This window comes from Excalfactoria chinensis, chromosome 3 (assembly GCF_039878825.1).
Source record: "Excalfactoria chinensis isolate bCotChi1 chromosome 3, bCotChi1.hap2, whole genome shotgun sequence".
NCBI classification, from domain to species: Eukaryota; Metazoa; Chordata; class Aves; order Galliformes; family Phasianidae; genus Excalfactoria; species Excalfactoria chinensis.
Genome location: NC_092827.1, coordinates 13,868,021 through 13,893,914, shown reverse-complemented (window position 1 = coordinate 13,893,914; position 25,894 = coordinate 13,868,021). Strand labels below are relative to the sequence as shown.

General features: G+C 46.4%; 3 protein-coding genes across 5 annotated transcripts; 2 read left to right on the top strand and 1 right to left on the bottom strand.

Moving 5' to 3' along the window:
• Window positions 1–109: 109 nt before the first annotated feature.
• ITGB1BP1 (integrin subunit beta 1 binding protein 1) lies at window positions 110–7,011 on the bottom strand. Its single transcript, XM_072331732.1, has 7 exons — window positions 6,900–7,011; window positions 6,424–6,524; window positions 5,535–5,613; window positions 4,958–5,094; window positions 3,957–4,049; window positions 1,228–1,377; window positions 110–511 (listed from the first exon to the last, which is right to left on the bottom strand). The coding sequence occupies exons 2-7, from the start codon at window positions 6,493–6,495 to the stop codon at window positions 440–442; spliced, it is 603 nt and encodes a 200-aa protein (XP_072187833.1). The 5' UTR covers window positions 6,496–6,524; window positions 6,900–7,011; the 3' UTR covers window positions 110–439.
• CPSF3 (cleavage and polyadenylation specific factor 3) lies at window positions 6,951–21,899 on the top strand. 2 transcript variants are annotated; one of them, XM_072331727.1, is made up of 18 exons: window positions 6,951–7,061; window positions 7,846–7,909; window positions 8,717–8,814; window positions 9,444–9,572; window positions 10,056–10,233; window positions 11,518–11,607; window positions 12,646–12,796; window positions 14,493–14,668; window positions 15,030–15,188; window positions 15,933–16,079; window positions 16,384–16,536; window positions 17,702–17,810; window positions 18,585–18,683; window positions 19,577–19,671; window positions 20,235–20,322; window positions 21,173–21,242; window positions 21,383–21,479; window positions 21,559–21,899. In XM_072331727.1, the coding sequence occupies exons 1-18, from the start codon at window positions 6,994–6,996 to the stop codon at window positions 21,661–21,663; spliced, it is 2,076 nt and encodes a 691-aa protein (XP_072187828.1). In that variant the 5' UTR covers window positions 6,951–6,993; the 3' UTR covers window positions 21,664–21,899. The 2 variants fall into 2 exon arrangements, with proteins under 2 accessions (XP_072187828.1, XP_072187829.1); XM_072331728.1 differs by having other exon boundaries at window positions 7,052–7,158.
• Window positions 21,900–22,234: 335 nt separating this feature from the next.
• IAH1 (isoamyl acetate hydrolyzing esterase 1 (putative)) lies at window positions 22,235–25,171 on the top strand. Of its 2 annotated transcripts, XM_072331730.1 has the most exons (6): window positions 22,235–22,355; window positions 22,438–22,490; window positions 22,894–23,042; window positions 23,826–23,987; window positions 24,221–24,339; window positions 24,625–25,171. In XM_072331730.1, the coding sequence occupies exons 1-6, from the start codon at window positions 22,275–22,277 to the stop codon at window positions 24,805–24,807; spliced, it is 747 nt and encodes a 248-aa protein (XP_072187831.1). In that variant the 5' UTR covers window positions 22,235–22,274; the 3' UTR covers window positions 24,808–25,171. The 2 variants fall into 2 exon arrangements, with proteins under 2 accessions (XP_072187831.1, XP_072187832.1); XM_072331731.1 differs by lacking the exon at window positions 22,438–22,490 and having other exon boundaries at window positions 22,251–22,355.
• Window positions 25,172–25,894: the final 723 nt, after the last annotated feature.

Here is a 25,894-nt window from a genome sequence, read left to right as displayed (position 1 = left end):
ATTAAATCAGAGGAACGAAGAACCAACTACTTACAGGCACTTCACTGCCCGTGCCGTTTTGATATGAGATCTACGTTAAGCAGAACTGAAGTTTATATTAACAAATCCGTTTAAAAAACCAGAAGCAAGTGTCAGCTTTATTTTACATTTCTACAGTATTGACATCAATATACAAAACGTGATTTAGGGGAAAAAATAAATCCGTGTTAAATAGAAAATTCCGTATTGTTCTGTTAACAACTCTAGTGGAACAGTGTCTTCAAGTCACGTCTGGGGAATGATGAAGTACCACGCACACCGCTGCACGGCTCGCCTCTGCACAGCAAGTCTTGGAGTTGGTGAGTGGCTGCAGGCAGCCTGTGGGATCACAGCGCCCCAAGTCCTCCTCGCACAAAGGCCTCTTGTACTGCACTGCACAGTCACGTGCTGCTGCAGAAAATCAGGACTTCTCCGACATCAAAACTGAATCGAAGGCTGTGGATAACACTTTGCAAATAGCTTGTGCTTGTTCCTGTATTGCATAAAACACACGCGTTACTACTTTCTGAGCAACTTCTGAAATCATCGAAACTCGGTTAAAGCAGGCTGGTCTGTATCGTTCATTCGGCAGACGTGCAAAATGGAGTAGCACAAGTGAGATTTAATTTGATTTCTGTGGCCTGCAGTGGCGTGTGGGAGCTGTTTTAAATGAGCAATTTGGGAACAAGTCAGAGTTGTTTTCATCACAGCATGACATCAACATTCAGAAAGTCAGTTCATGTGATCCCCCAGCACGGCTAAGCCTGTGTGTCACATCGCAGTATATCTGACAAAGAATTGTCCTTCTCTTAAGAGAACATCACTCCCATTGCCTATAAGTATGAATGCATGCCTTATTACCAGAGCTGTTACTCAATCCCTCCCTGCTCTGTTGGATCTTAAGAGGTTTTGTCTTTGAAAATACAAATGGAGGATTCTCCTTAGCAGTGATGACAGCACACTTAGATTTGCAAAGCGCTTTTTCAGGCATGCACGCTTACTGGCAGTGCGAGGAAATGAACAGATTTTACTCGAGCTGATCAGTCTGAAGGGTTTTTCCCCCTCAGTCAGCTCAGATTTTTTATTCTTTGTAACCAATTGAACAACCTGTTTTCTGCCAAAAAGATTCCTGAGGCCCTTGGACTTCAGGGTCTCCCTTTACCATCAAAATGCTGATAACTAAATTAAAGACAGTAAACATCAACTTACCAAACTGCTGCACTGATAAACCCAGAGGCTGCATTCTTCAGAGGTTGCATCTGTTGTCTTCAAAGCCAGTAAACTTTTTCCTGCTCCCAGACCATCATCATAGCAGACCATCCGTACAATTAAATAGAGAGCATGCCTGTGTAACACGTCCTGAAACCATTTGGCAAATACAAGTTACTCCGGAGCAGTGCAACAGCTTTTCAGTAAGTTTTCTGCACATTTGGATTCTCCCTTTGACAAATTCCTCAGATTTATGTGCAGGAGAAAAGTAGCCCTTGGGAGAACAACGAATTTTTTTTGTCATGAAGAATTTCTTTAAGGTTTCAGAAGCAGCAGTGCTTTAAGAGCATTTTAGCTTCAGTTTTTGCTGGAGTTGCATTTATATGCAGTCTGTAGTCCTGGCCCCGTTATCAAAGCACATGTTTGTTTCCCAGCTACCCTCCCTCACCCGCTGTACTTAACCCACCTAATGCCTCATTACTTCCTGACAGCAGCTCCACATTTGATGCTGGCCCTACATCACATTTGCTAAGATGTGTAGCACACAAACAGCTGAATGATACAGTGGTGGCCAAGAGCTGAAAACTGCTGCCTTGGTGCCCCGAAAGCTGACAGGAGAAGGAGCCCAAAGCACTTCAGCACACCTCTCCCCATAGGTTTCAGCTCCCCGAGTTGCCACAGCCTGCTTGCAAATCACTTCATGCTCACTGGCACCACCCCCCTTGTATTGGGAACTGCTTGTTTATTTTTGTGTCAATTTTAAGAAAACAAAACCTGCAGGTCTCCTAAAGAGGATCCATTCTCTTTTTTACTCTAATTAAGAGAAAAATCCACAGAAACCCTGTGGCAGGAGCACCTCTTTTTCTTCCCTACACATCACTGCTACCTCTGCTCTGAACTGGTTATTATTACATCATCACAGACTGCAATGGACAAACTGCCATAAGCGCATGTATGCATTGTGCAAATACAAAGCCCAAAGCCTAAGCATGCCTTGTATAAGTACTCCCGTCTTTGATTTTCATTGGTTGCATCTACAAGCAGTGCAAACATAATCGGTGAATTACATCCATGTATTTCAGTCACAGTTTCTTTAATGCTGGCTGAAATCCACGAGGGAGGATTTTTGTATCCTCCAGTCAGTTCTGTCTTTAGCATCTGAAATAGCTGCCTGTTCACCTGCAAAGTTACCTGCAGGTCAGAGGACTCCCACCTTTCTCCTGAAGCCTTAAAAGATGGAATCGTTGGTAGGAGTGCAGAGAAAATAACCTTTGCATCCTGCAGCTCCATCAGTGTAGGTGTGCTAACACGCTAAATGGCAAACTAAATGTCAACAGTGACACATGCAAAAAGCCACCATTTGGAAAACAAAACGCATTGCCCAGTGCAAGCCTGCTTCATCACAAAAGGCTTCATCAGCTTGTGTGTGCTTAAAGCCAGAACAACAAGAGATTAAATCCTAAAACTACCTATTTAACCTTTACCAAAGTATGAAGTCCTGCAGTAACCCACGTTCTTACTGAGTTCAGCACAGCAACAAGAGAACCCAAAGACTCAGTCTGAGGAACTACACTTCTTCCCACGCGTTAGAAACAAGTGTTTCATTTTCTGAAGGGACCCAAAGGAAACTTTCTGGCTCTCTTCAGAGTATTCAGCTGTCGAGCAATACTATCCACCACTCTCACACTTGAGGCTTTTACGAATAGGCAGCGCTGGGCTACTGGTGGGTCATGACTTTGTAAGGCTGAGTATTTATGGTATCTGGGGCTCTGAGGGCAACCAGAAGGAAACCACGTGACTGCAATACAAAGCTATACAAAGGCAACTGGAGGGCCCTGGGGAAGAGACCGGCTTCTTATTTTTAGCAAAACAACTATTTCAAGTGCACTGAAGTACATATAGGAAATAATGCAAACAAATAAATACGCTCCATCAGTAAAGTGGAATTAGGAGGTCACAATGCTGGAGCAAACTCTCTCCCAGATTAGCAGTGCAAGGCTGGAACTCTGAAGAAAACAACTCAGGTATCCTTGAAAAAAGTATGTATTTTTTTCCTCCCTCCACAACTGCATCAACAGGAATTGAATTACAACTCAGGCCAAAGAACCTGTCGCCTTGGTCACCGCTCATAATCCTTTTCCTTCAGTTCAGCCACAAAAAAGGTAATGTGTGTCCAAGGAGCAGAAAGATTTCCTTTCTTTTTGTCTGATGCTTTCTTAAAAGGCATGGACTTGTATCAGAGAGCCCAGAAGAGATATGAAATGAAGCAGCCTTCCAGTACCTAAAGGAGGGCTACAGGAAAGCTGGGGAGGAACTTTATAAGAGCAGGTAGGGACAGGATGAGGTGAAATGGCTTTAAACTGGATGAGAGTAGATTTAGACCAGACATCAGAAGGAAATTCTTTACTGTGAGGGTGGTGAGACACTGAGCGGGCTGCCCAGCGAGGCTGTGGGTGCTCCCCTCCTGGAGGCATTCAGAGCCAGGCTGGCTGCGGCTGTGAGCAACCTGGTCTGGGCAGGGGGTTGGAAGTGGATGATCTTAAAGGTCCTTTCCAACCCAAACCATTCTGTGATGCTATAAAGCGGTGCTGCTGTGGGAGCTATTTTCTTTTGTTTTCTTTCTTTTGCTTTTGCTTAAAGCCAGAAGTGACACCTTGGTCACACAGGTCAGAGAAATACAGGAAAAGGCTTTTTAACTCTCATCACAAGGTTGGTTGCGAAGCACTTACATACTGGTCTGATGTTGAAACTTTGATGCCATATTTGGAAACGCCCATTATAAACTCCTCTTCACCTGGAACAAAAGGTAACTTTCCATCTTGCTTTGGAGGGAAACAAACAAAAGCCTTTAGTGCAGACAGAATAATATTAACAATGAAGATACAAAGTAGAAAGCGTTTCTATCAGTGCTTCACTGGCTTAACAACATCACAATCCCTGCTCGTATCTTACTGTGAGAAATCTGATACTCTCGACTTTGTCCTATCTCTTTGTTATGTGAAACGCTACTGAATCCAGAAGGGGTTTTATCATCTCGGATGGGTGAGGGAAGTTGGGGCTGTGGCACCGCTGTGACTGGGGCTGATTTCTGTTCCACACTGCCGGCACTTTTGTGCTTGGCTGTAAAAATCATTTGAGCATATATTCAAATGCTTGAAGCATCAGGATGCTGTAAGAGAAACTGATTCTGCGCTTGAAAGGTACGGCTACAGCCTGCCTGCCTACCCAGAACAACCAGTTAGAGCTCTTAGAACAGAAATAAATATAAGAAACTTCTGCGAGGATGACCCAAATATTACTCTGCTTCTTTGGCCACAGACCCATAAGTGAATGTAAGCAGAAAATGGCACTTTCCTCTACAGAAGAACTTGTTCTATAGCACTAAGTAAATGCAGAGATGATATCCTTTGATGGGTACTAATCCCAGCAGTGCTGAAGATGATGTAAGAGCTGCCGGGTGAGACATTCATTGCATCATGACTCACAAAACGGGCCTTCGCTCTGAGTCTGCTTCCTCAGCACTGCTTTTCGGGAGCATCTTCTCCACTTACTCAGCAGGAGGGAACCGAGCACGACTGGTGCGTTTTATTTTACTTTAATTAAGCTACTTTATTCCAGTACGTCTAAAATGCACAACAAAAGGTGTCAGATCACAAGAGAACACGAAAGAAATGCACCTAAGCTTAGGATGCTCTAACACTGTTGGTATTCATTATTGGAACGCACTTACCTGGGCAACATCTATGTAGTTTATCAAGTCCAATGGCCCTTCGAGATTTTTGCTCTCATTATGTTTCAGTTTTTCAATGGCACCAACATACTTAACTCTGAATTCTGCACACGTATCAGAATTACTATTGCTCTGCCCTGCAACAAAAGAAAACAAAGCGACCCTGAAGAGCTCGAGAACCTTAATTCCAATTAATGAGTTAGCTCCGCTGCCATAACTGGGAATCGTGAGAAAGCCAGTTCTGCTTTTCTATAAACATTTCTCAAAGAACCATTTGTTTTAACGGTGATGCGCTGTGATCTGGTGAGCGGGGACACGTAAAGGCTGACCTCCTTGCACTAATCTCAGCACAAACATCAACTCAGACTCAGGGAGCTTCCCTTAAAAGCGATGGTTTTACACTAGACGGCATAACATCTCGCACCAGAGAAGCCAAGAGGTTGACTTGCGCTGGTCAGCAGTCTAACAGATCCACTCCATGATGAACAACTGGTGTTTTAATCTTTCATGTTCTATCTTTACGTAAGCACGTATGAAGTTGACTCCATACTTATCTGCTCAAACCCCAGTTACATACCTGAGCTTTTTGTGGAGTCTGTATCGAGACTTGCCACAGTACTGGACCTGGAAAGTCCCCCAAGGCTGGAGTCTACAGACTAAGAAGAGAATTGACATCATCAGGAAGTTACCAAGCATATACTGCAGTTCACTTTTAGCTGCCCTGCCTCGGCTTCTTAAGATAAGCTGATACTTGATTCAGTTATTTAAGCTACACTGCAAGATGGGGAGGAAAAAAACAACCAACAAAACACAAACCGAAAACCCTGCGCTTTCCCTGAAGCTATCTCTGTGCCTCGCTACAAACTGCACTGATGGGGGTCAGCAGTGCACAAGGATTCCAAAAGAAGGTGGCAATAAAAAAGAGAGAATGAACTTTAAGGTTACGCCCAGACTTTTCTGGTACTGCATCTGAGCTTGAAGAAACTGACAACTACGTGCTTGCCAGCAACGCCTGCAATAACAGCAGCGCAAGGGAAGTGAAACAGCACCTCGGAAAATCCTGAACATGCAGCTGATCATCCCAAACCTATCAGAAAAATGGACACGTGGCTTAAAACGAAGAACAGCTTCTAGAAACACCGAGAGCCCAACTGATACTGCAGAACAAACTCATTGGTGGCAGCCATCCCCAGGCACCTCGAAGGGCAATGTTTACCACCATGGAATCTATGTGGCTCCTTCTCCCAAGCGCTGCTACCTGCTGCCAGGAGCTGTGCCTGTGTCTGTAGGAGCCATCAAGTCTCCTTGTCAGAACACAACGCCCTTACCACGCGTTCACTGTCCTGCACAGCCCAGCACTGAGGAGCCGAGCGTGCCATTATACAGAGATCACAGGTGAACACTGAACTGCCTGCTCAAGGCAGATGAACGTCGCTCCGTAAGAGCACGCAGCTGAGCGGGCTTACCTTGCTTTTCGTACTGATCTCACTGCTTTGCGAGCTGCTGCTGCTGTGCCGCTTTTTGCCTTTTCTAAACATGTTTTCATCGTCGGCTGCAGGGAGGCACTCTGGGCAGGAAAGACAGGCACGAAGATCTCAGCCGAAGGAAAGGAGCTCCGTGAAGTACCAGACGGACAGCGCGACAAGCGGCAGGAAGCGGCAGGGCAGGGACCGAGCCGGCAGCGGCGGCGGCCCCTCGGAGCGCCGCTCAAACCTCCCCTTCCCTCCTTGGCCGGAGAAGCCCCGCGGGCGACAGGAAGAGGCCTCGTGGAGGGCCCGTCAGGCCGCAGCCAGCCGAGCGGGGGGCGGCAGCGCCGCGTGTGGCACCGCGCTCCCCAGCGGCCCCCGCTCTGCGCCTCGCCGCTCCCCCTCCGAAGCCGCCCCCAGGCCCCGCCGCGGTTCCGAGGCCGTCCCGGCTCCGCTCCCGCCGCCCTCCCGCTCACCTCCGCCGCCTCGTTCCGCCACGCCCCGGCGGTGCCTGCGCGCTGCGGCGCTCCCCGCCCAGCGGAAGCTCGGCCGGGAGGAGGGACGGCGGCCATGGCGAAGCGGAAAGCGGAGGCGCTGATCCCGGCGGAGGAGAGCGACCAATTGCTCATCCGGCCCCTGTGAGAGCGGCGGGGCCGGGCTGGGCTCCGCTTCAGGCCGCCGGGGGGGGATGGGGCCGGGAGGCGGAGGGCCGTCCGTTCGGAGCGATCCGTTGTGGTGGGTGAGCGCCGCTCCGGCTCTGTCAGCCCGCGGGAGCGGCTGGGGAGGAACCTCCCGCCCCACTCGGTGCTATGGGGGCAGGGATGCGGGCACGCATCGCAACCAGCAGCACCACGGCCGGTTAACAAAAACCGGGGTCTTCCTGTCCGTGCGGCATCCATTGCATCCCGTTTCCGTTGCGATAGTTGTTCAGTCACTTTAAGTACCCGGGCTTAAACGGAGCTGGGCTCGTTCAGCCTGCAGGAAAGAAGGCCGGGCAGGGAGTGGAGACCTCACTGCGGCCTTATAGTGCTTAAAGGGAGACTGTAAAGGGAAAAGCAAGTCACCTTTTTACATGGGTAGATAGTAACAGGACAAGGGGAAATGATTTTAAACCAAAGGAGGAGTGACGTGGGTTAGATATCAGGGAGGCTCTTCACACAGAGCGGTGAGGCCCTGGCACAGTTGTGCAGAGAGCTGTGGGTGCCCCATCCCTGCAGGGTTCAGGGCCGGGCTGTACCTGGCACCCTGAGCTGCTCCTGGCCTGCTTACAGCCTGGGGGTGGAACTACATGATCCTCCAGGTCCCTGCGGTGGTTCTGTACTCTGCGGTCGTTGTTTCTGCACGGAAAACTGACTCCATGGGAAGCATCCCACGTACATCTATGGGGCGTGTTCTTTCTGTGACTTTGGTATCTTTTTGCAGAGGAGCCGGACAAGAAGTAGGAAGATCATGCATTATTCTGGAGTTTAAAGGAAGGAAGATAATGGTAATTATTTCACCAGCCTATTTGTGCGCCCTCTCATCAGCCTGATCTACTGCCTGACTTGGTTGGCAGCCCCCGCCCACGGCAGGCGGTTGGAACTGAGTGATCTGTGAGGTCCCTTCCAGCCTTAGGGTACGATGATTAGGCTGCGGTAGGACTTGATGATCTTTCGGGTCTTTTCCAACCTGAGTAATTCTATGATCCTAAGCCACTCTGTGATCCGTTGCAGTACTGTGGAGCACAGAAAGATGTTGTAGGTTAAATCCAGTTCCTTTCCGAAGTCGGCCATTGCTAGCAGAGGCACGTTTTCTGGCGGAGAAATCTGTGTGTCAGACTTCAGTGAAACCTGAGGCTTGTCTGTATATCTATTGTGTATAAGCTGTCATGTGTAAACACACACGTGCTTTTTTTTCCCCTTTTTCAGTTGCCTTGCAGAGGGTAGCAGAAATCTCTTCCATACAGCATTATGTGTATTCAGGTAGTGTTGAATCTAAATGCAGGCTTGCATGGGCACAGCCTTCTATACAGGGAATGGGGTCTTCTAAAAGGTATTCACTCTCCCAGTGGAGATAAACCATCAGGGCAAACACTCCAGCTATGAAATCCAATGCTAAAAGCAGTGGTGGAGGAACAAAATACCCTATTGTGTGATGCTAAAGGCTACTAGTTGTTCATAATTCAAGATTCTTCCTTTCTGATATTCATGTGTTCTTTTAGGGCAGGGGGTGGGTCTGGTGACCTCCAGGGGTTCCTTCCAACCTCTGCCATTCTGTGATGCTGTAAGTTTTCTCTATTCATTTCTTTTTTCAGCTTGATTGTGGCATCCATCCTGGGCTGGAAGGAATGGATGCACTTCCTTACATTGACTTGATAGACCCTGCTGAGATTGACCTCCTTCTGATAAGCCAGTAAGTTGCACCTACACGTACAAAACGCACCGAGGTCGTGGTGCGAACACTTACATAGGCTGAGAGAGACCAAATAGGTGTAACAGAGCTGGCAAAAATCTGCTTTAACTATTGCTTATTTAGATGAAAGAGATCCGTTTGTACATAACCAGTCATAGCCAGCTGTCTACAGGACGCTGGGGTTTGGTGGTAGGTGTTTGTTCCACCTGTATCTCCAAAGTAATTCTGTGGAACAGGTCAGATTAGAGCTGCAGCCAAATAGTTTTCTTTCAGTAGTCTGTGGTGTAATTCGTAGTGTCCTGTATGCAAACTTAGGAGCGCTTCTGTCAGCTTTCTTCTATCCGAGGCATTCCTTATGCTCCCGATTCCTGCTGTTTGTCTCCTTCTCAGACGTTCTGATGCTGTGTGGGTAAAGTCCTTGCAGTTAATGGAGAATTTCTGCATTGCTTTTCCCTTGCCCAGTTGATGAGCAGTCACTAATGTACAGGATATAGACCAGCATAGTTAACAATGAGGTTAAAAGTCCCGCTTCTGCCTTTTCAGGGTGTTATGTCAGACCAGAGCAGAACTATATGATATCATGCTGTGTAACGTTAGCGTATGAGTGAGAGTTGTGTGTCTGCTCTAAGTTTCCACTTAGATCACTGCGGAGCTTTGCCATGGTTTTTGCAGAAGACAAGTTTTAAAGGAAGGACGTTTATGACTCATGCCACAAAAGCTATTTACAGATGGCTTCTTTCAGACTATGTCAAAGTCAGGTAAGCTGCACTGTTGGGTTTCTCTTTAACTACTCGATTATTTTCCCTGTGCTCCCAATGGGAGCTGTAAGATGAAGCTGCCACCGATGGCAAACCTGGGCATCACCACATACGGCAACACTGGAACAAAATTGGAAGTAATGTATCATCTTCCTGCCTCATGGATACTGTGTCTCTAAGATCATTCCCTGTCACTCAACACGAAGTCTTACCTTGTTTCCTTTTATTCTCTTTATTTGCCATATTTGGACCTTTACTCTTAACATCTCATCTCCTCTGCCCCCAGGCTCGCTCTCTTAACTCACACTTTTGCTCTTACGTGTTTTTATGTCATTATTTTTCCTTAAGCTTTACAGAAGTAGTGAATTTTAAGGCCCCAAAGATACAACCCGCTCTTCAGGGCAAGATGTTGTTCTTCGGTTGTTCAACGGTTGTGTTATCTAAGCTGGTGGGATTAACTCTTACCACTTCCATTATCTGCAGCAATATATCAGCAGATGACATGCTGTATACAGAAACGGACCTTGAAGAAAGCATGGACAAGATTGAAACCATCAACTTCCATGAAGTGAAGGAGGTGGCGGGCATCAAGTTCTGGTGTTACCATGCAGGCCACGTTCTGGGAGCAGCCATGTTCATGATTGAAATAGCTGGTGTGAAGGTATTTCCTTTTTGTTACGGAGTTGAAATTGGGCCTGAATTCAAATGTAGTCATAAATTACTATTTGTTATTGAGCCCTGCTGCTGTGCTTGGAGCTGTCGGGCAGGCTTGGGCACGTAGGTCGGAGGCCTTGACTTGAAGCATGTATTTTCTCATGGATTGAAACAAGCAAGTGACATTTGTGTAGTGAAGAGGGAATATGTTTGAGCTTAAGGGGCTGAGTTGGGACTCAGGCTTGGAACCAGTAAGTATGTGGTGGTCCTGGCTGCTCCGCTCAGAGGCAGCTGGTAGCTGAGGCAGTCTCACTGACTGTAATCACAGGCAGTACTGTGTCAAAGCCAGACATGAATCCAGTCTCATAAACTGGAGTTCGGTAGGGTAATTTCCGCCCAAAAAAGCTTTGAGAAGGGAAGAGAGGCCCCGAGGGTTGCTGTCTGGCAAGACTTTGTCTACGGTTTATAATGATAGAGAATGCCAGACGTGACGAGTTCTAGGAAGCATAGAAACAGTTGTACTTACAGTGATTACAATAAAGTTTAGATATTCAACTGCTTTTTTGTTTCTCTTGATTAAGGTATGGCAGAGATTTCCCTCCATGTGTTCATTACTCCAGTGGTTTGGGGTTTTTGTTTAACACACTTTGTTTTATTTACTTCCCTGTGAAGCAAATGAGGCATGTGGCAGTAGGTGACCTGTAGGCCAGTTACCTGCTACTGCTGGCTGGGCTGCTGATCACTTTGTGCTGTAGTGGGGAACGCAGTCGTCCTGTCTGGGAGGTGTGTTAGATTACAGGCTTTGCTTTTAGCATCAGAAATTCTTAGAAGGAATTGTAAAGGCAGTTTGTTCTCCACTCTGTTTGCATTCTGCTGTATAAAACACTGATTCATCTCCTTTGTATTTCCATCTGGTTCTGCTGTATGCAGTTAGGTCAGTTTGTGCTTCTCATGGCCAGTGCGAAATGCTGAAAGCAGCACCTCTAAGTGCCAAATGAAGAACGACAACAGTGCATTTATCTGCCTTGTTCTGTTCTAACTGAGGTACTGCTTCAATTACCTTACAGTGGTTAAAACGTATGCACTGCCATAGGGGTGTGCTACCATTGTGAGCACCACCCACCTCAGAAGAGTCTTCAGCTGAAGCGTAGGAGAGCTTTGTTTCGTAAACTCCTCAAAATTCAATTTGCCAAAGCAGACAAAGCGACCAGTTTTCCTAGACAAGGGCTTTTAAAACTGCTGAGCTGGCGGAACCCATAACCAGAGTAAGTTCTTCTCTTTGTCTTCACAGCTTTTGTACACGGGTGATTTCTCAAGGCAGGAGGACAGACATCTGATGGCAGCTGAGATTCCCAACATTAAACCCGATATTCTTATAATTGTAAGTTTCACAAAAGCGTTTCTTTAAATGAGCTGTTAAGTGTGTCCAGAGATGGTACTTCATTAGAGCTGCAGCGGAATGAGGAGGGCAGTGGAGGTTAATGGCAGCGTGTGATTTGTGGTAGGGTGTTCGTACAGCTATTTGCGTTGTATTAAAAAGCCTAAAAGACTAATTGCCATTTTGTAATTCTGCTGCTGTGGTTCCTTAGGCCTCCAGGTGCCATTTCAGGCCTGGAGATTTACCAGGTTTCATCTTGTGCCCCCTGGATGCATCACACAAACTTCAGTTTAGCCAGATGCCTTTTATTTTAATGGACCATAATGTACTTCCAGCTGTATTTGTTGGGTGTTTGTCCCGAGTGGAAGCACCCTGGGTGCTATTTGGATTTGTGATGTCTTGTTTTCTGAGCGAAATCGTTTTATTCTGAGTCTGTTCAGAAAATCAGGAGTTTGGGGGGAAGCTCAAAGAGCAACAGGTGTCTTTTCAAAATGGAAAGTGGCATCTTTGAGAGTAATACAGAAAGAAATGAGTTTATTGTGTCCTTCCAACTGGCTTCTCTAATTGATAACTACTGTGTTTGAAATCACCCGTTCAGCAAAGAAGTGGAGCGTTACGTAAATCTGAAATCAGTGAAAGGAAGCATCATCATTTATAGCTTCATCTCTTATTGCTTTTTCCTGGTGGGATCTCTCTACAAATGACAAGTGAGGGGGTGGGGGAAGGGAGGCTGTCGCTATTCCCCGTGGTGGAGGAGATGGCGCTGGGAATTTGGAGCAGGGGGTTGATTCCAGGGTTGGTTTTCTTTCATTCTTTCTGCTCTGCCTCCCCTTTCTCAGCCCCAACATCCCGTACTGCTGAAAGCTTAATGCATGTCATGTCATGGCACGTAAATGGAAGTCCTTCATTGTGAGGTGAAAGCTCTGTTTCTGCACAGTAACACCAGTCTGATTTTCTGCGTTTTCTTGTTGGGTGCAGAGGAGGTGGTCAGGAGCCAGTCTGTGTGCCAGAACGTTTAATACCAGCTTTCTCTGTCTGTAGGAATCCACCTACGGGACTCATATTCATGAGAAAAGGGAAGAGCGAGAGGCGCGGTTCTGTAACACGGTTCATGACATTGTGAACAGAGGAGGGAGAGGCCTTATCCCTGTCTTTGCCCTGGGCCGGGCACAAGAACTGCTTTTAATTTTGGGTACGTACCTTCACAGTTCCTCTTAATAAAAGACACATGCAATGTAATGGGAGTGTTTTCATGTGCGGTTTTTCAGGTGCTATTGCTTTTTTAACAGCTTTTTGGCCATTTTTTGATGCTTTAATTACCTGAGAACATGTGGTATTGTGTGTTCAAATGTTAAATGTAAGAAAGGTGATCAGCCAGCCAAAAAATGATGTTCAAAATGCACATATAGGACAGGCAGTTGGGCTTTGTGAGCTCGAGAGAAGGCATAGACGGGGAAGGGTAATTCCTCAGAATCAAAGAATCACTAAGCTTGGAAGATACCAATAAGATCATCAAGTCCCGCCACCAACCCATCCCAGCCATGCCCGCTGACCACGTCCCTCAGTGCCACGTCTCTACTTTCCTTGTACACCTCCAGGGACGGTGACTGCAGCACCTCCCTGGGCAGCCACGGTAATACGTCCTTGACTTTCAACTCTTGTTGAACTGGGATTTCAGCAGCTGGGAAGCGTTACTGTAGATTGCAGAGTGAATATGCAAAACACGGCCGTTGTATTTGAACTGATTGCTAGAAGAGGTGCATCTTGTTCCAAAATTTCACCCTTGAATTCACAAACCTGTGTGAACAAAAGCTGAGGAGACCGTAACAAACACCTGTAGTATTTGTGAAGTCTTTACCGTAATGGGAAAGCAAATTAGGAAGAGCAAAATGAGAGCAGGGGAATTATACGTGGTTTTATACACGGTCATAACAAGCTGTTTCTCATGAAAGATGGAAAAAGTTGTTGTGGGGTACTTCAGAGGAATCTATTCTTAAGTAAGCTGTTATTTCCAGGCATGTTGAATTTGTGCTGTGATGTTTTACTGGTCTTTTTGCCTCCTAGAAATGCTGCGAAGATCAAAAGGGAACCATCTCAAGACTAAAATGAGCATTTTGGGGAGCACCGGTGCTAAAATGTTATTTAAAACATTTACATTTTTTCTTACTTTCCATTTCAGTTCAGATCAGCATAAAAAACTGGTATTTGTCTGGTGCTTGTTTTCAGAACGTGTTATTGGTCTGTTCAAATGTTAGCGAAAAATTGGGACCCAGGCATGGTGTAATGGTCAGTGCTGTGTAGTGTTCTTATCCAGGCATAGTGTAATGGTCAGTGCTGTGTAGTGGGCTTATTCTTTATGTTGAACGTTTTGGATTTGATATTGCAGTAAGTGCTGCTGTTGGTTATCTCTTCTTGGCTGTCTCTGCCTTACATTTGGGCTTATTGAGGTATTCATGGCAGTAAGATCTTCCGATTCAGCCTGAAAACTTTGCAGATCAAAGCTGTGTTGTTTGAAATTCACAAACGGTGCCAAAAGAGCACACCGCTCTTTGGTGATGGTGAGCCAGTTGCAATGTATCTTATATGAGCAGAGCTGTATCCAAGTGGGAAAATGAGTGAGTTCTCCTTGTGTAGCTGCGTTCACATCTCTTCGTTGTTTTTAGTAAAGGCCATGACTGCTGCCATCAGCAATAAGGATTGTTGTGGTTAGTGGGGGATTCTTCTTTCCTGTTTTTCTTTCAGTTAAGTTTGTAAAATGTCAGTGTTGGTGATGCTGCAGGAAGCCAGGCTTAGTAACAGGCTTATCCCATCGCTGCTTCAACTCCATGGCGTTGTTTCGTATTGTATTTGTGAGTTATCTGATGTGTAGGTTTGTTTCTTTCTTATAGATGAATACTGGCAAAATCATCCTGAGCTCCACGACATCCCCATTTACTACGCCTCCTCTTTGGCAAAGAAATGCATGGCTGTTTATCAGACGTATGTCAATGCCATGAATGACAAGATCCGCAAGCAAATCAACATCAACAATCCGTTTGTTTTCAAGCACATTAGCAATCTGAAGGTAAGGTTGGCTTACAGTAGAGGAACAACGATACAAGAGTTTGTATTTACTCAATAGTTTGTGTGTACACACAGAATCGTTCTATCATTCTATGACTGTGTGTGTACTACCCTAAGAGACTGACTGGTTTTAGGCTTATATCTGAATTATCTGCCCTCCCGGAGGGCTGCTGAGGGGAGCTTATGTACCAGCCTTCCTCTGTAGATCTGTATACATACATTTTGCCCCTTACGAGTGTCGGTAAGAGGAACTTTCCTGCAGAAGGTCTTCTTAAGAGGGTGGTGCATGAATGGATGCAGGGCTCAGTTTATATGTCATGAAAGGGCTGTGGGAACTGAGATTCTTACTGTTTTCCTCTCAGAGTATGGATCATTTTGATGATATTGGTCCAAGCGTTGTGATGGCTTCCCCTGGTATGATGCAGAGCGGCTTATCCAGAGAGCTGTTTGAGAGCTGGTGCACGGATAAGAGAAATGGAGTAATTATAGCTGGGTACTGTGTTGAGGGAACGCTCGCTAAGGTGAGTTGTTGATGCTCCACAAGTTCTGAATACAGAGGAGTGTTTGTGTTACGTTGGACAAGAATTCTCCACTAGGAAGTGACTTTGTATTTACCGAGAAGGCTGTTGGCAACTCTGCATAATTCTGTAGTTAAAGTTGATTGCCTTTGCACTGTGCTAATGAAATGTACAGAAGAATTGCATGTGGCCGTTTCCTGCAATGCTGGAGGGAATGGTCTTTTCTAGGAGGAGTCACCTTATCACGAGAAAGAAGAGTGGTGCTTTTCTTCATCTTTACACCCCTGGATCTAAAGGGGTCCTACCTAACCCTAATCTTGGAGAAGTCAGTGTTAAATCCAACACTACGTCAGAGCTCAGCTGTGTTTTACATGCTGTGACACTGTCTCGTTGTAGGGAATGAAATTCTTTTCTAATTCTAGCAACTGTGGGCAAACTATGTGTCTAGTTTGGCTTTTAGGGCCAGAAGTCACACACACGTGTTATAACTTCAATGCAAATAGTGTTGGGATGTATTTGTAAGAAGGACAGACTCCTGTATCCGTTGGCTGTGTGTGTGTTGTGCGTGCAGTGTTTCTATTTGGGTGCATGCATTTCGTGAACTCTGAGGAGTTTTCTCCATTCTTCACATTGAATTTGGCTGTTAGTAAGATTTCATTGGTATTGGAAATGTAAGGCTTTGGATCTGCAGTGTTGATGGACTTCCAGTTTATTTTGGTTAAAGAAAGTCTTTTATTTTGTTCCTAGCATATCATGTCCGAACCAGAAGAGATCACAACTATGTCGGGGCAAAAACTGCCGCTGAAGATGTCTGTGGATTACATTTCTTTCTCTGCTCACACAGATTATCAACAAACCAGTGAGTTTATCCGGGCCCTGAAGCCTCCACACGTGGTTGGTATTCATTCATGCTGCTTGCTTCTGCAGGGTGGGATTCGAGTACGAAAAGCAAAATGAAATCTATATAAAGCATTGTGTTTATTTGCATGTATTTTTTCTATGCACGGCGTGGTGTTGTGCCTTTGAATGATACAAAGAATTCGGAGACAAACGTAGGACTGTGTGTTGGATAATTGAGCCCGTTTTTGTGTTGTGTCTTCATGAAATACATGAGGCAGTTTTCGTGGGTAATTTGTTTACTAAACATGCCTGGTTGGACAAAGACCTCACATGGAAAGGAAAACTGTCTTTCCCGTAGATTTTAGTTCACGGTGAGCAGAATGAAATGGCCAGATTGAAGGCAGCATTGATACGGGAGTATGAAGATAACGACGAAGTTCATATAGAAGTTCATAATCCAAGGAATACTGAAGCTGTGACGTTAAACTTCAGAGGAGAAAAGCTTGCCAAGGTATGAAATCAGGTATTTTCATCTCCATACAACAACACTTGTTTTTATACCTCTGAAACTAAGTTGTATGTTCTCTTCCAAGCCTCTAAGGTAAACTGGGTTTGGATTGCATGTGTTTTACAAGGTCTCAACGCGTATGAATGTTTTCGTTTGGCTAACCTAGATCTGTTCTGCTACTGATAACCTGCTGGTGCATTCAGTCCTGGCATCCCAGTCTGTTTGCTGCATGATCTGAACAGCACTCATCCATTTTCTCCTAACAAAGAATATCAATTCCAGTCATGTTGGAGCACTGCATCCCGTGCATAAATAATGTGATAGACTTCATTTACATTTCAGGAAGATGCTGTCAAACACCCATTCCATCCGTATATGCTAGAAGAGAATAATTACTTTGGCTGAATTAAATAATTACATGCTTGACTGTAATCAGATGTTTAGAGCTGCTGTCGTTAGATACTTCAATCAGTGAGACGGCTTGTAAACAGGGTGCTCTGGCACAAGGAAGTCTGTAGCCATGGATGTGGTGCATCTAGTAAAATGATTTTAAAAAACAGCTAAAAATAATGTTCTGCAAGGTTATTTCTTGTTACCCAGAACGCATGTGTCTGTACTGTATTTAGGATACCATAACAGTTTGCTATACAGTCTTTAAATGTTACAATAAAGCCTACATACTGAAATAAGGAGAAACTAATATGTACATAGAGGCTGTGGAGAAATGTATGTTGATTGGACAACAGTTGATTGGCGTCAGTTTGAAGGGTGACTGCAAATGTGCTTGTTGTAGTTGTGTATTTATTCTTTTCTATATATTTTACTCTTTAAACCTTTTCTTGTGCTCGTTGTCTAAAGGTTGCTGTAACCTTCATAGTATCATCATAGTATCATAGTATCGTGCGAGTTGGAAGGGACCTTAGAGATCATCGAGTCCAACTCCCGGGATTCGAGCCCTCTAGTGTAGCAGAGTGGCAGTTTTACCCCTTGCGCCACAAGGGGGATTCGAACCCGGGCCCTCTGGTGTTGCAAGCGGCGGTTTTCAGAGCAACTCCATACCATGCTTGGTGGTTTCTTTCTGAGTAACCTGTATGTCATCCATATTCATCCAGCCATAGTTGGCTTCAGGCTGGCTTTGTTGCACTAGCTGTGTTTTCCTCCTTTTCAGGTGATGGGCTCTTTAGCAGATAAGAAGCCGGAGCAAGGACAGAGAATTTCTGGAATCCTGGTCAAAAGGAATTTCAACTATCACATCCTTTCTCCGTGTGACCTCTCCAGTAAGTGAAGGCAGTAACTTACTTAGTGGATAACTGAAACTCTCTGTGTCCTTCTCTGTCATTAGAACACGTGTAGTGTTGGCTGTTGGATGCTCGTTTGTTACTTCGTGTTGGAGGAAATCATTGGATGCGTGTCCATTGGTGTCAGTTTGGCGTAGTTTTGCCTACGTTTCTGAGCTGTTGGTGTGAGAAGCAAGGCGTTCCATTCGGTGCCCTTTGAAGCTGAAGATTTTTTCTGCCTTACCTGTGAAAAAGAAGCAGAATTCCTTTCTCCTTCTAGTTATTTAGAACTGTCCCTATGCTGAATTACATATAAAAGGTACCAGTGAGAGCAGAAGTGCCTTGATCAGCTGTCCTTTCTGAAGTGCCATTAATTTTAGTGGGAAAACAGAGGTGCAGTGGGTGTGTTGTGTACTGCACCCGTGCTGTCTGTTACTATAAAGATTGATTTATTCTCAGGATAAAGAGTAACTAAATGGAGTGGTGAGGTCAGCAGAGTTGAGGAAAGCCGTTCAGCTGTCCTGCCCGCTTCACTGTTTGCTGGTGACAAACGCATGTGACAAAACAACACACTTTTGCTGGCTCCTTGACCACAGATGTACAATTTATCTTACAACGGGCGCTTCCCTTCACAAACGGTCCTTTTGCACCCTCTGCCTTCGATGTTTTGGTGCCGTTGTTTCTCTGTGCTGACAACTTGATTGTTTTAGAAATCAAACCTCAAGTTCTTTAAAGTAAACTGTTGTTAAGACATTCTTTTATCAATTCTTTCAGATTACACGGACTTGGCTATGAGCACTGTGACACAGACACTGGCTATTCCCTATACCGGCCCTTTCAATCTGCTCTTTTATCAGCTGCAGAAGCTTACTGGTGCGTATTCAGAAAGAAATGTTTGGGATTTGTTCTTAAAACAGCTTCCAGTCTTTGGGGGGACCTTCTGAGTGGGAACTTGTTTGCTCTGAAGTGCCACAGTTTGGTTTGTGTCTTACGGCTCTCATTATGTAGGGTGGCTTCTGCCACGTCCAGCTCACGAGTGAGACAGACCCTGTGTGGGCATCCTAACGTAACTAATACACATCCATGAGCATACAGCAGTGTGGAACCTCAGCTGCTTTTTGTCTCCTGTCAGCCCCCAAAGTGAGCAGCTTAACCACCCTGATGAAACACTGAGCAAATGATCAGCTTTTATCTCCAGCCCCAAAGCAGAACGCTGAATGGCATCTATCTGATAAAACAAAGACAACAGAATTCTTTCCTTGTGTCAGATGACATGTTCTGTTCCTCCCCATGAGGGACTGATCCAGCCTTCTTGGCCTTTTCTTCACTGGAAGCCATTTAAATCTGCTGCTAGCGTGATTCCCAGTGCCTCTGTCTGCTTTTCTTAGGGATAGAGGCAACTCCAGCCCTGGTTCCTGAAAGGCACACGCACGTACCAAGATCCCTTCCCAGGTTAAAGCTCAGGACTTCTTTCTCCCCTCATCTAGTGATAGAGTCAAACGTGTATCACCTGTGAAAAGAAAACCTGTATTCAGTTGGTGTTCAGGTCTCACATCCTGAGTGCTGCCTCACACCAGAAATGCTTGTGTTATACTATTTTTTCTTTACCATTGGTGTGCTCAGGTCAACATACTAAGCCAGTCAGCTATGAGAATCCAAGGCAAGTGAAAGGGCCGGCACTGCACACTCAGAAAGCCACGCAGATACAGTTAGTCCTGTTCACAGTGTGATTTTATTCTCACTAACCATTTGTCGCTGCTTCTCAGGTGATGTAGAGGAAATAGAAATCCAACAGAAACCAGCCCTGAAGGTCTTCAAAAGTATTACTGTCATCCAGGAACCGGGCATGGTAGTCCTCGAGGTAGGCACTGGGTGGGGAGAAACAACTATTTCATTCTCCAGATCCTGTAGAATAGTATCAAGTAGATGCTGTGCACAGTTAACTGTTTTAAGTGGCTTTCTGATGGGTGATGAGCGGAATGAAGAGGAGAAGTTGCCTTTGGCCATGCTCTGTGTTGATGCATGTTATTTCACTCAGCCAGTTTCTTCTCTTGCAGTGACTCAGTGGCTTAATGGTAGATTCAGTGCCCTTCCTAATGGAGAACTGGTAATTGGAAAGAAGGTTAAATAGCATCCCCTCCTGCTCTCCCAGCCCTTAAATTGTTAATTAGTAACTATTTTGTATGTATGTCCAGAAATCATAGTATCATAGTATCGTTTAACAGCTTTAGTTTTTCATGGGAAGTTCTTGGAGCACAGAAAGCTACAAATAATTAAAACTCCTAAATGTGTGACAGTCATTCAGAGCTAGAATTTAGAGGGAAAAAAGAACAGTACAAGAGGGCCATGAATGCCGTTTTATGTTGTGTTATTTATTCAGCCCCAACAACAGGCTGAAATCTTTCTGTTTTGTTGATCTTGCAGTGGGTGGCCAATCCTACCAATGATATGTATGCAGACACCGTGACCACAGTGATACTGGAAGTTCAGTCGAATCCTAAGATACAGAAAGGTAGGAAGTCCAGCACATGCTTCTGTTTTCTGCTGAATTTTGGACATCAGGCTTCAAGAGCTTTAGAGCACCTTAAAATGGATTTCCTGATGCTGTGCTTCACCTCGTGGAGCTTCTCAAGTGTTTTATGTGCCTTAAAAGCAGAATTACATTTACAGCTTTGCATTATTTGCAGCATGTGCACGTGTCTTATCTATCAGTTTCTAGTTGGCTGCGGAAAATGTAACCCTATTTGAAAGAAGTTAAACATGAGTCCCTTTTAGTTTTTCCATTTACTTTATGTAATGGATGGTACCCACTGAAATGTTTCAGCTTCTCATCTGAAAGTCATGGTTACCATTCGTGAGCCATATTCCTGTGACTGCGCAACAGGAGGAGTTATGTAGGGGATGCTGAAACGAGGTCTGACTAATGTCACAACTGCACTAAAGCCTTGTCACCAAGTGGTATTGTTGGGTGCTGGAAGTGCCATCAGATAACAGGTTTGGCATTGCTTCTCAAGAACCAGAGCCATTCTGCTGGGGTTCTTTGCTTTGCTGTTTTGGTTTCAAACACGTGTGTCACGGTGCTAAGAATCTGGAGTGGGTAGTGAATATTATGTTGGCATCTCTTCTGTGGCACTGAGGATAAATGTTGGCAACACCGTAAGGCAGATCATGGAATGGTAATGGTGTCGCTGCTTATTTTTGGTACTCATGTTTGGTGTTCGGTTTGATGCTGTTCTCTGTCCGCTCCCACACTCTGCGATGCGGTACTTCACTACAGCTGAAGGAAACAGGGATTAGAAACAAGTCGTGGGGATTTCTTCCACTTTGAAGTGCATGAAAGTAAAATGACTTTTTCTTTCCAGCTGCAGTGCAGAAAGTTTCCACAAAAGTAGACATGGAAGAGTATCGCAAGAGAATGGAAATGATGCTCCAGTAAGTCAGCCTGTCTTTTTCTAAATGAAAACGATCACTGTTATTCGTGTATATAGACCTTTGGAAGCCTAAGGTTAATGGAAAGGAAATGTGAGTTTGCTATTTGGCAGTTACCTGATGTGTGTCAACCTTTGTTTCAGGGATATGTTTGGAGAGGACTGTGTGAGTTCCAAAGAAGGCTCCATTCTGTGTGTCACAGTAGATGGCAAGACTGCAAACCTTTCACTGGAAACTCGGGTATGTACATTGAAGCACTCGTAGTTATCTACCTGTCTGTGCTGTGCTTGTTCTCATACGCTTCTTTTTGTGTTCCCAGACGGCTGATTGCGAGCCAGGGAGTGAGGAGGATGAATCCCTGCGGGAAATGGTGGAACTGGCTGCACAGAGGCTCTACGATGCCCTCAGCCCAGTGTACTGCTGACCTCTGAGATCCATAGGGCACATACATAAAGCTCTTAATGTTCAAATTTGGACTGTTTGTTTTTTTTTTTAAAGTCAATAAACTTTTTCATCAGCAAGTCGAATGCGTTATAGGAGTGGGAAACTAAGTGCAAAGAATGGGTGAGCAACCTTACCGATGTCATCTGCGTTTGTGCTTGTGGATCATAATAAAGTGTGGTGCTCTTGCGTTAGCTGAGGTGGATGTCCGGCAGCACATCATGCTGAAAGACAGTCAGTCATTTCTCTGGTACGCAGCCTGTGTTTTTCCCTTTCCAGTTTGCTACATAGAATCACAGAACAGTTCGGGTTCCAAGTGCCATGTAAGCTCATCCAGGTCCACCCCCCTATAGGCAGGGTCACCTCCCTCCAGACCATGTTGCTCACAGCCCCGCCCGGCCTGGCCTTGAGTGCTTCCAGAGAGGGGAAACCCACAGCCTCACTGGGCAGCCCTGCAGTGTCTCATCACCCCCACGGGAAACAATTCCTTCCTAAAGGAGCTCCCGCTCTAAACCTTCAGGATCCCTTTAAGGGTGCAGCCGCCCCTCGCGGCCCCGCCTTCCTCCCGCTGTGGTAGGCGGACGTCCGGCCGCCATGGCGCTGGCGGAGGCGGCGGTTCGTGGCCGGCTGTTGTCGTGGCCGCGCGTGGTGCTCTTCGGGGATTCCATCACTGAGGTAACGGCTCCGGGGGCGGCGGGGGCCGGGCGGAGCGAGGTTAGGGGCTGTGCCGGGCTCCTAACCGTGTGCCCTGCGATAGTTCTCCTTCCAGGAGGGCGGCTGGGGAGCGTCCCTCGCTAACAGACTGGTCAGGTAAGAGCAAGAACCCCCAGCTGTGGCCGAAGAAGCGCGCGGGTTCTGTGCTCAGAGGGCGGTGATGCCCCGGCACAGCTGCCCAAAGAGCTGCGGGTGCCACATCCACACGGGCACACAAGGCCGGGTTGGGTGGGCCCTGGGCAGCCTGAGCTGGTGGGGGGCAGCCAGCCCATGGCAGGGGTTGGGGGGTGGGCTGTGAGGGCCCTTCCAACCCAACCAGCCTGTGATCCTGTGCAGTGTGTGAGCTTCTAAAACATAAAGTCACGATCCTGTTAGAAACTGCGTTGAAATCTCCCTGGTTGTAAGAGTGGCAAAGACACCTCAAGGCACCCGACAGGTCCGAATTCTCAGGTCTTGCTCAGAAGAGTTGAGGACTTTTGCTATTGTGCATCTGTTTCAGAAAATGCGATGTTGTAAACCGTGGATTCTCAGGGTACAACACCAGGTGGGCCAAACTCATCCTGCCACGGCTGCTGGCTCAGAGTGCTGCTGCTGAGAGCACCGTTGCTGTCACTATTTTCTTTGGAGCTAATGACAGTGCTTTGAGAGGTACGGTAGCTTCCATTTTGTCCCGTGACCTTTTCTCCTAAGGCAGTCCTACAGCAGAAAGGCAGGACTTTGCCCAGGCCTTCCAGCCTTCCCTCCTTCCCTTTGAGACAGTTGCTCTTTTTTCTGTTCTTACAGCGGATTGTTTTCAATTGTCATATTTGTATTTGAACTACGTGCTGCCGTAGAATCATAGAATCACGAGGTTGGAAAAGACCTACAAGATCATCTAGTCCAACTGTCCTCCCTTTACCATACCTACAGAAAACCCCTAAACCAGATCTCCTAGCTCCCTATTCAGACACCTCTTGACCACTGCCAGGGATGGATTCAGAACCTTCTCCTTCTCGCTGACCAAGAGATATTAGTTCAGTAACGACAGTAAACATGGAGGCACACAATAATGAGTCGCGTATCCAGCATTTAGAGTTGGGCACCTGGTGGCTTTTCCCACCTTTGAAGCAGTCTGATGGATCTTTGTTAGATGAGGGAACGGAGGCAGACAGACTTTGGATTGTCCTTAAGATAAGCATGGCAACGTGCAGGGCGGGTGTCATCAGGAGGTGATGTCAGTGTGTGAAGGGCTGGCTGTGACACCCACAGGCAGTGGTGGATTTTTCTTAGTTTTAGTTTTGGATGAAGTTTGAGGTGATTTTGTGGTCGGACACTGACAAAGAACAGCAAACGAGACGTGCTCGTGGCTGTACAAAGCACCGTAGTTGTTGTGTGATACATCTGTAAGCAGCTCCGTCTCACACCACTGATGTTTCCTCTGACCCCTTGCAGATGTGAACCCTAAGCAGCATGTTCCTTTGGAGGAATATGCCGCCAACCTGACCAGCATGGTGCGCTACCTGAAGTCCATAGGCATCACTGAGGACAGGATCATTTTGATAACGCCGCCCCCTCTTCAGGAATCAGCTTGGGAGAAGGAGTGCCTTGCCAAAGGTAAAGGAACGCTACGTGGGGCAGAATTTTAACCCCAGGGCTTCTGGGGTACCTTCTGGGTACATATAGTGCTTAATGATTCAGAGTCTTGCCTGAAAACGTAATGGCCGTTTCCTGCTGTCAAGAAAGTAGTTTCCACCTGCTTGGATTGAGATGGTTCCCATGTAGTTCGTACTGGCTCATAGAGTGAGCTGCATCGTTTCTGACTGCCCATGTCCCTCCCCGTGTGACAGGTGAGAAGCTGAACCGCCGCAACGCCACCACTGGGGAGTATGCGCAGGCCTGCGTTGGAGTGGCGAGGGACTGTGGGACTGATGTGCTCGACCTGTGGACGCTGATGCAGAAGGATGAGGTACGGTAGCACGAGGTGGGCTTTGGAGCTGCAATAGGTTGTGAAATGCATAATTCTCCATAGAGGAACCAATAGCAGCGCTGCATTATCACAGGAACAATATCATCTGCTCCATCACTCGGCCATTTCTACATGAAAGCGGTGACTTGGGCTGCCAAAGCATTCTCTTGCTGTGTTAATACCAAGGGCTGCCCTACGTGCCGACTAGTTTTGAACAACATACTTAATAATCCCACACTGCAACTAGAGCAGTCCAATAACACGCGGCTTTTGCTTCCCCTGTAGGATTTTTCTTGCTATCTGTCTGACGGGCTTCACTTGTCAATGAAAGGGAATCACTTTCTAGTGGGACAGCTCTGGTCGCACCTGGAAAAAAGACTCTCAGCTCTCCCTTCATTGCTTCCTTACTGGCGGGACGTGGATCCCCAGAGCCCCGAGCTGAGCCTGCTGGGAGGGGCCCAGGAGTGAAGGCCGGCCCACCTGATGGAGTGAGTGCAGGTAGAGCTGCGTTGTGCCTCGGTGCTCCTGCTGCTGGTGATGAAGATTGAAGAGGACTGTCTGCTCTGTAATCATTTCTTCCAATAAAGATTGGCCGAGGGGTGGAAATGGCGCTGGATGGAAGCCATCCCTTCCTGCTGCAGCTGTTGACAACAAGCAGTGCATGTGTTCGCAGTGTCTGTAAGGGCCAGAGCAGAGGATGGGATGCATGAGGGCAGAGTTCTGCCCCCTGGCTGCCCCCACCTTGCAGGCTTTCAGCTGGAGGGCCCTCATCATTTACAAAAGGGCTGCACACACCGCTTTTGTTTAATTGATTTTAATATAAAAAGCTTTTACTGTACTGGGAATTAAATTAACTCCTCACACGGGTACTTTGCACTGAATCAAAAACAACAACACAAAACCAACAAACAACCAAACCAAAAGCGGTATATAAAAGAAGGGCTATGGGACACATTCAAGTATCAGTGTAACAAGATCTGGCTGGGGAAGGCAGAGCGGCACTCGCACTCCTCACAGGTTTGCTTCCTTCCCATCACATTTCAGAACACCAAGGCTTGCCCCAGCTCTGCCTCCCTGGTGGCTGAGTGCAGGCTTGTAACAGCTAAAATGGTTCCAGGCCGCTCACACACCGTGTCAGCTTTAATAATGCGTTCTTAGGGGAGAAAACAGGCGGAATAAGGCACTCTGCTTCCACCAGAGCTGCTCTGTGACACCCTGTCAGTCCACCTGAGACCGGGCTGAGCTCAGGCTCTGGCGCTGCTCCCAGCCCACACAGCCCATGTTACAGAGCTCCAACTGAAGGACACCAACCAGCTGCCAGCTGTTAACATCACACTCTATTAGCAGTGTGGAAATTGGAGTTCACGACGTCTCCTCCGTAGCACAGCACAGGCCCCATAAGTCAAGTCTAACTAAGGTTGCTTTTTCATTGTTCAAATTCACAACTGCTCCCCTGCATGGAGTGCAGGACTCTGTTATTTTTAAGAGCTTCCCAGGCCTTTGAATAGCTGAACGATAGCATCACCTTCTTACTAACAGCAGAAAAATCGTCAGA